Raw genomic sequence first — 14773 nt, 5'->3', positions numbered from 1 at the left:
TTTGAGGTGAAGTGAAGTGAAGTCGCTCAGTCATGTCCGACTATCTGCCACCCCATGGACTGTAGCCTACCAGGATCCTCTGTCCATGGGATTTTCCAGGCAAGAATACTGGAGTGGATTGCCATTTCCTTCTCCATTATTTTCAGGTAAATTTCCCAAATATAGAATACACATTTGAATTCCAGGAACAATACATCTCAAAGTCAAAATGAATGCCTTTTGAATTATTCATACCTGTCTCCCCTGTAAATGGGCAATTACGAAGAGTTGGCCAACTGCTGTTAAAGAATAGAGGCCTAATATCAAAGACAATGAAATTGTAATTCAAATCTTTTAAGTCACTGTCACCAAAAATACTCTAGACGGCACTAAACAGCGTATCTGCTTTTACTAAACTCAAGACCACAAGACCAATTTTTCTTTGATAATGAAAACTTAATTCAATGTATATATAGATGATAAATAAACAATGCTGCTTTCCTCCTTTTAAAAAGGCACAAATATTTTTATAAATATTTTTTTAAATAAAACATTACCTGTGATTCTGTCATGTACATCTGACCTTGTTTAAGAAGCATATCTTCTTTCCCTAAATAAATCCAAATAAAGGATACCTTAAATATCCATACCAAAGAAGGCTAAGCATTAATTTGGTGTTATTATCTCCTTTATTATTCAAATAAAAAAGAAGCATGAGTTACAAAATAAAATTACCCTGTTCTAAAATGGCCATATTTTAACTTATTTTTCTATATATATAAGGAAAGTATGTATATTCTTTTGAGTAGATATGAAGTTGGTTTTTAGAATTATGTAAAACTGTTAGGCTAAATAAGTTAAATGATTATTATAAAATATGTATGTTAATAGTCAAAATAAAAATGATATCATTTGCAATTTATAGGATAAATATTACAACTGTACTTAGCTAAGGAATAATTTAATATTCGATAGGAAGCAAAAAATTAGATTTTATAGAGAAACTTTAAAGTTGGAGAATAAACACAGTGAAGATTAATTATGTAAAGTCTTAAAATAATAAAGAAATATTTATGGAACATCTAAATTCTAAAATGCTTACCTGCATGAGGTTATATCCAAAGATTTTTCCAAATCAGAAAACTATGTTTACATCTCTTTCAATAAAGAGCAAGTCCCAAATATCATAAGTTAAATGTCTTAACAATCAATATGCAAATCTGGTAATTTGTACAGCACACAATTTAAAAATTTAGGTCCTAAGGAAAATCAGAGCCTTAGTGATTAGCAGATTTTCTGCTAAGAGACTACAGGAGTCATTTTAACCTCTTCCCTGCGCCATGCTGAGGTATAAGATACAAGTAGTTGATGAAGTTTTGCAGCAGGAGTATCATATATAGTCAGAAAAAACATTCTTTTTTGCTTAAACTGGGTGAACTGTAATGATAATCTATACTTTTATACTTACTGAAATGACTTCCTGATCCTAAATGATCACTCTGAAATCAGAAGAATACATTAAAACATTTTAGATGAATACTGCTTCAATTTTGTTAAATTCTATATCTATTTTAGCTCTAAATGATCCAGTCATAAAACCACATTTTCAACATTCCTTGTTTCTCCTGGGTATTATTCTACTCAAACTCACAAAAAGGCAAAGCACAATTAGCGAGATCAGTTGGGAATAAACTACTTCACTAAGCATTTTAATAAAAGCAGCAAGTATTTCAAGAAAAAACTTTGACTGTTCAAAAGAAAAGCAAGCTCCAAATGAACTGAAACAACTTTGAATACGTACTCTCTGCTGCTTCTTTACCTCAAAAGGAAGGAAATGCCACATTCTCACCAAGAAATCAATTTACTATATCACCATTGGGGAGCAGAAACCTTAACTCATCAACTATGAAACATTAGCCTAACCCTTTATTTCAGATTTATAAAATGCTAATTACCTTTGAAGGTAACAGAGACAGAGAGCAGGAAATAAAACTGAGGCAAAGAACTGCATATAGTTCATAATAAATCCACCAATGCATCAGTTAGGAAAAGGAGAAAAAGAGAGAAAATTTAGATACTCTGAGTTAAAGTATACTTGGATTGATCCCTATCCCAAGTTAGCCAAGTACAAAGAACCTAACAGAAATTAAAATACTATACTGTCAAGAGTAAAGATATGCAGATGTACATCATGTTTCTATATTTGTCTATATTCATACTAATGGCTGTGTGTCAAACTCTGGTAAGTGACCATGATAAAAACGGCCCACAGTTCAATAACTAAATTAATGTCCCACTAATACTTATTGCCCCAAGGGTATGGGAAAAGATCTGTAAACTTAGGTAAGCTCTTTGTTCTAAATAATATGTAATACTAGAATCTGCAGTAGGTAGTAAATGGGCTTATAGATGAATGGGTGAAGGGAGGCCATGGCACATAAGAAATTCGAAAAACTTAGTTTGGACTTATTACCTTGCCTTGATGACTCAAATGACAACAAATGCATGAGTTACAACATAAAATTAGCCTTGTTCTAAAATATCCATGTTTCCCAAACTTGTTCTGTAAAAATAAAGAAAATGCCTACATATTAAGTACCACACAGTTGCACTCATCTCACATGCTAGACTAAAGTAATGCTCAAAATTCTCCAAGCCAGGCTTCAACAATATGTGAACCATGAACTTCCAGATGTTCAAGCTGGTTTTAGAAAAGGCAGAGGAATCAGAGATCAAATTGCCAACATCCGATGGATCATCGAATAAGCAAGACAGTTTCAGAAAAACATCTATTTCTGCTTTATTGACTACACCAAAGTGTTTGACTGTGTGGATCACAACAAACTGTGGAAAATCCTTAAAGAGATGGGAATACCAGACCACCTGACCTGCCTCCTGAGAAATCTGTATGCAGGACAGGAAGAAACAGTCAGAACTGGACATGGAACAACAGGCTGGTTCCAAACAGGAAAGGGAGTACGTCAAGGCTGTATATTGTCACCCTGCTTATTTAACTTATACACAGAGTACATCATGAGAAATGCTGGGCTAGATGAAGCACAAGCTGGAATCAAGACTGCTGGGAGAAATATCAATAACCTCAGATATGCAGATGACACCACCCTTATGGCAGAAAGTGAAGAAGAACTAAAGAGCCTCTTGATGAAAGTGAAGGAGGAGAATGAAAAAGTTGGCTTAAAGCTCAACATTCAGAAAACTAAGATTATGGCATCTGGTCCCATCACTTCATGGGAAATAGATGGGGAAATAGTGGAAACAGTGTCAGACTTTATTTTTTGGGGCTCCAAAATCACTGCAGATGGTGACTGCAGCCATAAAATTAAAAGACGCTTACTCCTTGGAAGAAAAGCTATGACTAACCTAGACAGCATATTAAAAAGCAGAGACATTATTTTGCCAACAAAAGTCTGTCTAGTCAAGGATACGGTTTTTCCAGTAGTCATGTATGGATGTGAGAGTTGGACTATAAAGAAAGCTGAGCGCCAAAGAATTGATGCTTTTGAACTGTGGTATTGGAGAAGACTCTTGAGAGCCTTTGGACTGCAAGGAGATCCAATCAGCTCATTCTAAAGGAGATCAGTCCTGCGTGTTCATTGGAAGGACTGATGTTGAAGCTGAAACTCCAATACTTTGGCCACCTGATGCGAAGACCTGACTCATTTGAAAAGACCCTGATGCTGGGAACGATTGAGGGCAGGAAGAGAAGGGGACCACAGAGGATGAGATGGTTGGATGGCATCACCAACTCAATGGACATGAGTTTGGGTAAGCTCCGGGAGTTGGTGATGGACAGGGAAGCCTGGCGTGCTGTAATCCATTGGGTCACAAAGAGTTGGACATGATTGGGCATCTGAACTGAACTGAACTAAATATTACACATAATGCAGCAATGCTGGTGGCAGTTTATGAAGACTTTCAAGGGAGGTGAGATAGCAGTGGATATTCCATATTACAAATAACGATTCCTTAGTTTTTAATAACGGCTTTCATAAACACTGGGTCACAAATAAAGCAGACCTTATAATTTTCTCTTGGATGGTTAAAAATCATTTCCAGCATAAAAATTCATTTGATTGGGGAAAATGTCCCCATTATACTGAATGCAAAAACTTATAAAATAGGATGTATAATAAGATTCCATCTGATGAATTCATGTATATAACAAAAGTTATGTACAAAGAAGGGGCTTCCCAGGTGGCTTAGTGGTAGAGAATCCTCCAGTCAACGCCAGAGACACAGGACACACGGGCTTAACCCCTGGGTTGGAAAGATCCCCTGGAGGTGGAAATGGCACCTTCCTCCAGTATTCTTGCCTGGAAAACCCCATGAACTGGGGAGCCTGGTGGGTTGCAGTCCATGGGAGTCACAGAGTCAGACCCGACTCAGAGACTGAGTGCACACACACATACATGTACACAGAAAGGTTTGAAAGGATGGTCAGGTGCTAAGAATACCACATCAGCATAGATGAGCTTTGTATCAGCATAGATTAGCCTTGTGTCAGCATAGATTAGCTGTGTCTAGTTCTGCACTTCATAGAAAAGGAATTATGCAGTAAGTGCTCTTTGCATCTGATTTCTTTCCTCCAGCATTATATCTGTGAGTTACATCCATGTCTTTATATTCTTTTTCATAGCAATACCCGTTTTTTTTTTATTTACAAAGAAAAAATTGACTTTTGCTATGTATTTTGGAGTTATATCTCATAATAAAGATAAAAGACTCACATTGGAATCAGCTACTCTCTTCAGCGACCCCAGTGCTGAACAACATTTATAAAAATATGTATTATGGCCTTGCAAAACACATCTATTCAGTTGCAGGTCTGGAGAGTGGTCACCCTTGGTTCAGGGAGCATGAGGAGGCTTCTGGATAAAGGTGATGTGCTATTTTCTGATCTAGGAGGTTTGATTTGTGAAATTTGTGAAAATCCTTCAACTTATCCACTTTAACATATACTTTTTAACATATATTGCATTTTGAATAAAAGTTTTTAGAAAAACATAGTCTTGGAAAAACTAAGAGCTAACTGAGTCAACAAAAGATAAGTATATGACCTGAGCCTTATTAACACACTACCCTCACCAAACAAGTTTGTACATGCACCAGGCTCTTTCTGAGATAATCCTGGAATTACCACTATTCATTTAAATGATGCTTTTTATTAACACTATCAGAATCACTGTAATTTTACAGGTAAAAGTATGACATCTTGAAATGGTAAAAATGGACAAAGAGGAAGGTTGGGGAAGAGAAACTGGAACTGAACTAAATATTCGTTTAGTCAATTTCAATTATTTCATTTAAACTTTACGACAACTCTGCGGGAAACGGGACAATCACCCCAATTTTGCCAAAGCAGCAAAAAGCTCAGAGACTTTAAATGAATCACCTGAGGTCACACTATAAAAGAGAGAGTGATAATTCAAATTCAAGTCTGACTTCAAGCCATTTACCACTTCCATTGTAAGTTACACAAAATACTTTATTTAAGCTTTCTGTACCTCAAAATACTTAAATCTACTTTTCAGAGCTTCAATAGTTCTTAGGCTTTCTTCATGTTGCTTTTCTTTGGCTGCCAAAAGGGACTTCAGCTTTTCTTTCTGAAATGAAAAGGAATAAATACAGCACAAAATCATACTGTGCTTGAAATCATACTGTGCTTGAAATACATGTGCATGAAATGTATTACAGAAAATGTGCATTAGAATTACTTTGAGGACTATCGTTAATGAATTCTATAAGCTGGTAGATTTTTAAACTATTAGTCAAACTTCATACCAATATACCAATAATATACAAAATATACAAACAACATTATGAAAAATTCAAATTTCTGTGGTTTGGTTTAAGTCATACTATTTTCAGACATTTTCTTTATAATGCTTAGAATTTTATATCTTTTCACAACAAGTCTCATGAAAAATGAGACATTCAGAGGAGTAACAGCAAAATGCCTACAATAACCCATGCCACTATTCTCAAAACATAATTTTACAGTCACACATAGGTTTTGTTTTTCCCTTTGAACAATTAACCAAAAAAGCAATTCCATCTCCATCTCAGTTTAGGACTTAAAACTTCTACTGCAATATTCTCTTCAATTTACATAGTATTTTACAGCTTTAAAGTAAAACTTAATCATCCTACCTCACTTTCCAGATCATCAGCCACCATTACTTCCTAAATTTAAAAAGAAGAAGAAATGTATTTTCACTCTTGACAAGTTTATTTTAAGAAGCATGAGCTTGGCAAATACCTTTTAAACAGACGTGCATGTCATTGAGCCTGGGGTCAAGCATGTGAGGAGATGCCTGTGCCCCCACTCCTGTGCTCCCGCTGTATTCGTTCGTCTCACTAACCTTGCTCACATGCACTTCAGGCTCTTCTGACAGCCTGTCAATTCCTTACAACTCTTACTTGCTCTTCCTCCTCACTCCTGTCCATTCCTTCCTCTCCAATCCCACAACTCCAGTGTTATCACCATAGACCAACAGTGTTCTCTGTTCTTAGATTTGACATTAAGTTTCATGTAATGAAACTTCCCTGGTGGCTTAGCCGATAAAGCGTCTGCCTACAATGCAGGAGACCAGGGTTCAATCCCTGGGTCAGGAAGATCTCCTGGAGAAGGAAATGACAACCCACTCCAGTATTCTTGCCTGGAAAATCCCGTGGATGGAGGAGCCTGGTAGACTACAGTCCATGGGGTTGCAGAGTCAGACACGACTGAGCAACTTCACCTACACCTTCATGTAAAGGTCTTAATAAGATCTAACTTTCCTCAAGGGCAATGATCTGATTTTACCGCCTTTAGCATCTGACACATTGCTGGGAGGGTTTGATCATTAACAATTTGTTATTGACAATGATGATGACTCACAGTAAAATAGTTCTGGATGTTTTTGGTATTGTGCAGATTATTTACCTCATTTAGCTGTAGTTGTAAACCATTGACTTTATCCAATAATATTCTCTGTTCTTGCTGAATTTTTCTCAACCTCTCTTTCAGATCTTCATTTTCAATCTCCAGATCCTTCAACAGTAAAGAAAACAGATGCTAGGCCAACTTTAAAGGAGCAACTCTTATGGAAGAAATTTCTGAAAGCAGCTCACTAGCATAAATATATACACATACAAACAGCTTTAAGTATAAAGATACAATAATTTCAATGACATTTAAATAACAAAATCTATACATGAGAAATAATGTAGAAAATTACAGTTCTATGATAACTAATAAACATAGCTATATATAAGACAGCAAATCATGATTCTAATAAATAAGAAATAAAAGCATCATCTAGAAATAGAAAATAGCAGAAGAATATGTCATCTTAACTTTTGCCAAACACCTCTCAAATTAATGAGTTTAAAAAACTGAAGAATATTCTTACACTTTGTTAACCTAATCATCATCACTTCAGTGCTCTGATAAAACATTTAAGGCTATAGTTCACTTTCTTAACACTACAGAGTAAACTATGAAATCCCCCCAAAATGCTTTTGCTTCATTGTACAGAAAAGGTTATTCAACTTATATTTTAGTAGTATTTGTCACAAAGTAAACCATTTAATTATGGCTCATCTTCCAATGCAACCCAAATAATAATCATTATTTGAACACTTTAATGAACATAAAAGGTAAAACTACTGTGTGGATAACAAAAATATTTTTTAGTCAAAATTTTAAAATTTAAGAAAATGTTCAGATTTTGTTTTATTCACAGTGATAATCATTTTGTCATTATAATTAATTTTCTGAAATAAATACAAATGTATGATTTATGGCCTAAAACAGATATATTTAAATCAACAAAAAGTTATATAAAGTTATTTACTTCCTAAAGTATATTAAAACAATGCTTTCTGTAAGATAATACTGACACAAACATTCATATCAAAAGTCAATTCTTTTAGAAGGAATAAGGCAAGAAATAGAATCACAAAATATAACAAGCTTCTCCTCCTGCCCTTACTTGTCCACAGCACGTCCCATTTTTGCTTCCTTTCTTGTCCCAAACCTCACTACAAACAACACTGGAATTCTCTGCAAAGGAAGATACCAATGTTTTTCTTTTTACCTGAACGTTTTGATGCTCCCTCTGATTTGACTTCATATTTACTTCATCTAACATCTGAGACAAATTTCGCTTTGGTAAAACATATGAAAACACAGGTTAGCAAGTGTGAGAATAAAGAAAAGTACATTTTCCTCAACAGGAAATATACCCAATTAGTGATTTTTCAGCTTAACCAAGTTTTAATTTTCCTGTACAAAACACAAGGTGGCAGTGTTTCCACTTAAAACTCCAAATGGAAAAAATAACAATATAGGTTTTAAATGGAACAAATATAGTCTATTTTTAAATACTAAAAAATAACAGAATTTAAAATCTCTATTATTAACTATTTATTTTCACCAAAGTCACAAAATTTTAAAAAGAAGAATTTATACTAGAAGCAAAACTCAAAGTTATACTAAAAAGCATCAGCTACTATTCCCAAAACAAGGGAATTGGTGTTTAAAAAGAGAAGGGAGAGTTATATTAATATTGAAAGAAAAATATGGAAATTATTTGAGTACTGATGAAATAAAATATCAAAGGGTGTGAAAAGAAAGAGACAGACAATGCACTGACGAAAGCTACATGACTTGGCTGGTACATGATCTGTTTCTGTACACTTACTGCTTTGAAACTTTATTCCAGCTTAGAGATTTGCTTTAATAAAAACACAACACAATCATTAAACAAGAGAGAAAATAACCTTTTTTTGCCCAAATTGATCTGTAAATCTACACAATAATTTGACAGCTAAAAAACCAAATAAAAAAGTAAATGCCTTAGTTCTCTAAGGTTATTACATTTTGCATTATTTGTTGAGTTTTGTTTAATCAAGTGTTTAAACTATCATTCTAATGAGCTTGGATTTGGAATTGGAGGGGAAAAAAGTTCCCATTAAGATGATACTTCGTATCCACAATTTGGCCCAAACTACATTTCTAGCTTCATTGCTTCTAGCAAAGGTCCGTTCTCACGTGGAATCTGACCAGTCTCTTCATACCATGTCCTGCCCTCGCCTTCCCTCTGGTCCCTGTCCCTCTGGCCCTCTACTGCCCCCTTGGGCATGTCAGACACGTTCCCTCATCAGAGGCTTGGTACTTGCCACTCCCTCTGCCCTTGAGGTTTCACCCACAGAGCCCCTGGCTCCCTCTTCACTTCCTTCAGACCTCTGCTGGAATGTCACTTCCTGACCACACCATCTAAAATAGCTTCCTGCCCTCTGTCTCTGCCTCCCCTCATCCTGTTCTGCTGGTCTTCAAAGCATCTCCTAGGATACTAAATACCTACTTGTTTATTATTCATCTCTCTCACTAGGCTGGGAGCTCCATGAGAGCAGGGACTTGGAACACTGATATCCCCAGCACTTAGAACAGTAATAAGTAAGTAACTGAATACATCTTATTTTTAAACTATAGGCGTCTTGATAACAAGGATTACATGTCCTTTAGTACGGAAACAAATCCTATTTATAACAGCTATTATAAAATGTATTTAATAAATAACTGAAATAAGTTTCATTGTTCTTAGTAGAATATTAATTTCATGAATTCATTTAGATAACTTATTCATTAAGATACCATTGCCATATTAATATTCAATAATTCTTTCTTTTAAATACCTATATATTTCAGAATCATTTTTCTCTGAATCTGGGTGAGATGACTGGTACAGTTATAAGAGTGTACATTTTATTTCCCTCTACCCCAACTTAGGTTATCTAAAGAGACAGCTGCTCCAGATGGAAAAAAACTGACAAGTAGACATGACCCATGCATGGACATATTACTTAATTCTGATGGACTGAAAAGGCAGCATGCTTTCATATAGCTTTCAGATTCAGGTGCGGGCTAGAGAAATGATGCAGAATGATGACAGGATGGTTGAGAAGGTACCTGATTACTTTCTCTTCAGGGTTTGAAAATGTTCAGGTCCTTCTCACTAGAGAAAAGCTGAAAGCCTGGAAGGGAACAGCCAGCAGAAGAGGAGAGTTGCCTACACTAGCTTTGGGCAAGATGGTTAGAGTGCGTAAAGCAACCCCACTCATTTTAACTCAAAGAGAATAGGGGGAATAATCAGACATCTGCTGAGACACAAAACCAGGGTTAAGTAGTGATTTGATAATAAAGTTAGTGCAAGGGATGAATTACTTCATGTACTGTGTTTTTTTAAAAAGTCAGTGTGAAAGTCACTCAGTTGTGTCCGACTCTTCGAGAGCCCATGGACTATACAGTCCATGGAATTCTCCAGGCCAGAATACTGGAGTGGGTAGCCTTTCCCTTCTCTAGGAGATCTTCCCATCCCAGGGATCAAACCCATGTCTCCCACATTGCTGGTGGATTCTTTACCAGCTGAGTCACAAGGGAAGCCCCCTTTAAAGTCAAGTCCTCATTAAATTAAATACACACAGCAAAAAAGAAAAAAGAAAATCAAAATGTTAACGAGGCATTGAAGTCACATATATAGTCTTCCTTGAATTGTTTTCTTCACTTCTTATTGCACTGAAAGAATTTTCCCACCTCAGGATATATTTGGTTCTGTTACTAAGTGAAAATAGAAAACTGTCTATGGTCTGCCAGACTAATATTCATCATCAAAGAATCTCAACAAGGTGCAATATTTCACACTTGAAAGGGCTGTATGTTCAAGACCAGTGATCAGGAGGTTGCTTATTGCCCACTGGATACATTCATTGTAATTAAGACCCACTGTCTCAAGCTGAGTGACAGTATCTGTATAAAGCCTCAGGATCTCATGACCTAGGTTCTACATGGGCATGATTAACTGAGAAGAGAGAACAACATGAATTTAAACTCAAAACAGTTAAACATAACCATTAACCAGGTTTGCTAAGCACTTTACTTAAATTGTACAATATACATAATTTTTAACCTGTTGTAAAGATGGTCCTTTCTTCCAAAGTTCTCTCCCTGAAGATTTAAAGAGAGGGAAAGAGAGGAGAAAGAGGAACAGTGAGAAAGAAGGTTAACTCAGGTAGATTTCCATTCCCTAATTATATAATTAAGTCAATATTAAAGAAATAAATTTCTTTCTTTATAGCTTACTACCTTACAGTTAAAACAATAGTGAAACATCACTTTTGCCTATCTAATTGGTAAAGTATTTTTTCCCTAGGATAACATCTATGTAGATAATATTCAATGCTAGGGAGGGGAGGGAGGTGAACAATGCAAAATTGAAAACACTCCTAAATGAGAAGGCAACTTGTTGATATATATCAAAAGCTTAAAGAAATGTGCATAACCTGAAACCTCCTGACTCAATTTCTAGGAAGTGATTCTAAGGGTATAATAAAAACATGCTAAAACATTTACACATAAGGACAGTCACTAAATGGTTATTTACATTAGTAAAAACTGTAAGCAACTTAAATAACACCTATAGAAAATTACTTAACCAAATTAAATGTAAACAGATTGAATTTTATGCATCAATAAAAATCATACTGTAGAAAAAATACTTATGAGGGAAAAGTCTTTAAACTGTATTACACAAAAAGTAATCTATAGCTTACTACAGGTGACTTCAATTTTATGCATAGTGAATAGACTGGGGAAGAATATTCCTCAAAATGTTAGTAGAGGCTCGTCAGTGGCAGAAAGTGAAGTCGCTCAGTCGGGTCCAACTCTTTGCGACCCCATGGACTGCACAGGCTCCTCCATCCATGGGATTTTCCAGGCAAGAATACTGGAGTGGGTTGCCATTTCCTTCTCCAGATGTTCCTGACCCAGGGATTGAACCTGGGTCTCCCATATTGTAGGCAGACGCTTTACCATCTGAGCCAGCAGGGAAGTGGCAGAATGAGTGGCTAATTTTACTTGCTGTGCTTTTCTGTACTTTCCAATTTCTCTTTAATAAGCATAGAAACGTACTTGACACAAGTATTCAATAAATCTTGGTTGAATATTTTATATACACGTTTAAACAATGATTCTTTAAAACTTTTTAAGTATAAGACCTTAAATCCCTCACCCCTCATCAAAAAATATGTATTAGTAAAGCCCTTTATTTGAGTCTTTCTTTTCAGTTCTTAAATTACTCCACAGTAGAGGAGGGTTGAGTGGATAAGCTAGACAGTAAATGTAACACACACTGCCTCAAAATGAGTGACTGTAATGTAAACCTGCACAGCTGGGGCAGAGAGGGAGATGAACCAGTACTGCTTAAAGTAAGGAGTGTTTTGCCCCTTACAAATACTGTAGCTCTACCACGTAAATCTTAAAAAGCTGTTCTTTATTAGCATGCTTTATTAACTAGCACTTTCTAGTGACAAAAAACTGCTGGTACCTTTGTTGGAATTTTCCGATGCAGTCTTCAGTAAGGTTAGAATGTCCAGATTGTCACCAATTCTTGCATAGTAAGAACTATCATGGCCAAGGGCATCCAGCAAGGTTACATCAGCGCCATTTTTGATTAAGACTTCTACTGCATCTTTGCAACCATACTCGCATCCTAGCATGAGAGCAGTCCTACAAGGGAAGACAGAAGAATAAAAGACCATAAGGAGGATACAAAAAATATTTCAGAAATCTCTTTCAGAGGCCCCATTCCTAAAGAACAGATATGACTTTTAAAAGCTATATTGTTAAAAAAATAAAATAAAATAAAAGCTATATTGTTACACACACAGATTTGACTTCATATTTTTGTTTTATATTTTAACTCCATTGCATTTATAAAAACATGTGCTTGTGTCTTAGTTTGCAGGGCTTCCCTTAGTTTACAGTGGCGCAGATGGTAAAGAATCTTCCTGCAATGCAGGAGACCCGGGTTCAATCCCTGGATCAGGAAGATCCCCTGGAGAAGGGAATGGCTACCCACTCCAGTGTTCTTGCCTGGAGAATTCCATGGACAGAGGAGACTGGCGGGCTACAGTCCATCGGATCACATAGAATCAGACATGACTAAGCACAACACAGCAATGAAAAAAGAGATAAACATACTTGGAAAAACATAAGATCTATTAAACAAGACATTATATACATGGATCAGCCAGATCACGCCTCTCTGATCTAAAATTTATTTTTATATCAAATTTTATTAATCATGCTTGGAGCCAGATTATAGTATCACAAAAACAAAGTAATATAAAAAAGTCACTTTCTTAAAAATCACACTAATGATTAAATTGCTTAAGAATTTCCTCCTTTGGGATGCCTGAACAGTAAAAACGATCAGAGCTATAAAATCTGACATCCAAAGACTAATTATACTTACCTACTTCCAGTGAACTACAAACAATAGAATACATGTTTAAAAGAATAAAATAAACTGAAAAGAAACCAACAATTTGACTAGTATTCATCTATAAAAATCTCAGAAACTTGTCATAAATTATTATAATGCTTCACCTGGTGAAATGGGCATATTTTGGATACTTTGTTGTCAGAACCTCTGTGACTATAGACATCAGAATTACAATATAACAAGTGGTATGATACACTAAGCCCAGAAAAGAAGACAGGGAGAAACACAGACAGAAATTGTTAGTACACATCAATTAAAACAACATCAAACACAGATGCAGAAGTAAATGAATGGGATCTGTATTGGGGTACAGAAATGAACTGAGTTTCAGAGAAGGAGGTGGCATTGTGCCCAGGTAGAAAGGAGAGAAAATACCGTGAGAAAATCTACACTGAAACATGTCCATCTCCAGGACAGCCAAGAACTCCTTTACTCTCAAGATTCACTAATGAAGAAGCAGATTGTAGATGTAGCTTTTTATTCTTCTTCCTTATTTGAGCCCGTTTCACTAAAGGTTATTTTAAACGTTAAAAATAACTAGGATACAATTCCTCTTTCTTCAGTTCTTTGACTCAAACACAGGCCATAGTCACTGCATATATTTCGAGTATTTCCCTCTCCCCTCTTAAGTAGTGAATGCTAATTCCAAGGAAGGGAGAACCACAGGAGGTGGAAAGGCCAGGTCACAACAGCAGAGCTTCAGGATCACTGGGCATCCAGTTCGTGTCTAAGGAACCTTGATAAAAGAATTACCTGTTTTGTTTGTCTCTGGAATTAATATCCGCCCCTCTATCTATCAGCAGTTGACATATTGTTGGCCTACACATCTGAGTAGCCAGAACAAGCGGTGTCCGCCCATCCTAAGCAACAAAAAAATAAGACAGCATTAAGACAACAAATCTCCCAAAATGTGAAAGTTAGAATCCATGAGTTGAAATGACAATAAACATAAACTGACTTACTACATCTTTGGCATTCACCGAGGCCCCGTGGTCGCAGAGCAGCTGTATGCTAGAAGGACAGTCTGCCATAGCTTTGAGGAACAAAGGAAAATGATAAATGGTGAACATCTGCTGGTAACACGTGGTGTTTTGCAAGACCCATATAAGGCCTAAATTCTTCAATCCCTAAAATACCAAGCTTTACATCCTTCACTCTCAGTTTAGCATTATAAGCATTGATTTTTCTATCTGAAAATGGATTAGACAAGATCATTTTGTAAGTTTTATATAATTTATTAGAACCAAGGAATACTGTCATTCTTATAGAAGATAAGAATATACTGCTGTTCTAAGGGTAAACACTGACAATGAAAATCAAACTTAAATTTTCTATTAGAGTATATTTTAAAATATGGCTATAACTGACTGCACCCTTGAAGTATTAGCTGAGATTTTTTTTTAAAGAATCATATCCTTTCTTTTTTTTTTTTAAATAGAAGAGCT

General features: G+C 35.7%; 1 protein-coding gene across 2 annotated transcripts in view; it reads right to left on the bottom strand.

Moving 5' to 3' along the window:
• Nucleotides 1–14773, bottom strand: part of UACA (uveal autoantigen with coiled-coil domains and ankyrin repeats) — an 83965-nt gene that overhangs the window by 11471 nt on the left and 57721 nt on the right. For both annotated transcript variants that reach the window (XM_043919749.1, XM_043919750.1), the window contains exons 6-15: nucleotides 14291–14361; nucleotides 14082–14188; nucleotides 12369–12550; nucleotides 10953–10990; nucleotides 8082–8150; nucleotides 6926–7033; nucleotides 6151–6183; nucleotides 5505–5603; nucleotides 1448–1478; nucleotides 537–589 (exon numbers count right to left, since the gene is read on the bottom strand). In XM_043919749.1, the coding sequence (XP_043775684.1) occupies nucleotides 537–589; nucleotides 1448–1478; nucleotides 5505–5603; nucleotides 6151–6183; nucleotides 6926–7033; nucleotides 8082–8150; nucleotides 10953–10990; nucleotides 12369–12550; nucleotides 14082–14188; nucleotides 14291–14361 (791 nt within the window). The remainder of the gene's footprint in view (nucleotides 1–536; nucleotides 590–1447; nucleotides 1479–5504; nucleotides 5604–6150; nucleotides 6184–6925; nucleotides 7034–8081; nucleotides 8151–10952; nucleotides 10991–12368; nucleotides 12551–14081; nucleotides 14189–14290; nucleotides 14362–14773) is intronic.

This window comes from Cervus elaphus, chromosome 12 (genome assembly GCF_910594005.1).
Source record: "Cervus elaphus chromosome 12, mCerEla1.1, whole genome shotgun sequence".
Taxonomy (NCBI): Eukaryota; Metazoa; Chordata; class Mammalia; order Artiodactyla; family Cervidae; genus Cervus; species Cervus elaphus.
The sequence above is the reverse complement of the archived record's forward strand: the minus strand, read 5'-3'. Positions and strand labels throughout refer to the sequence as shown.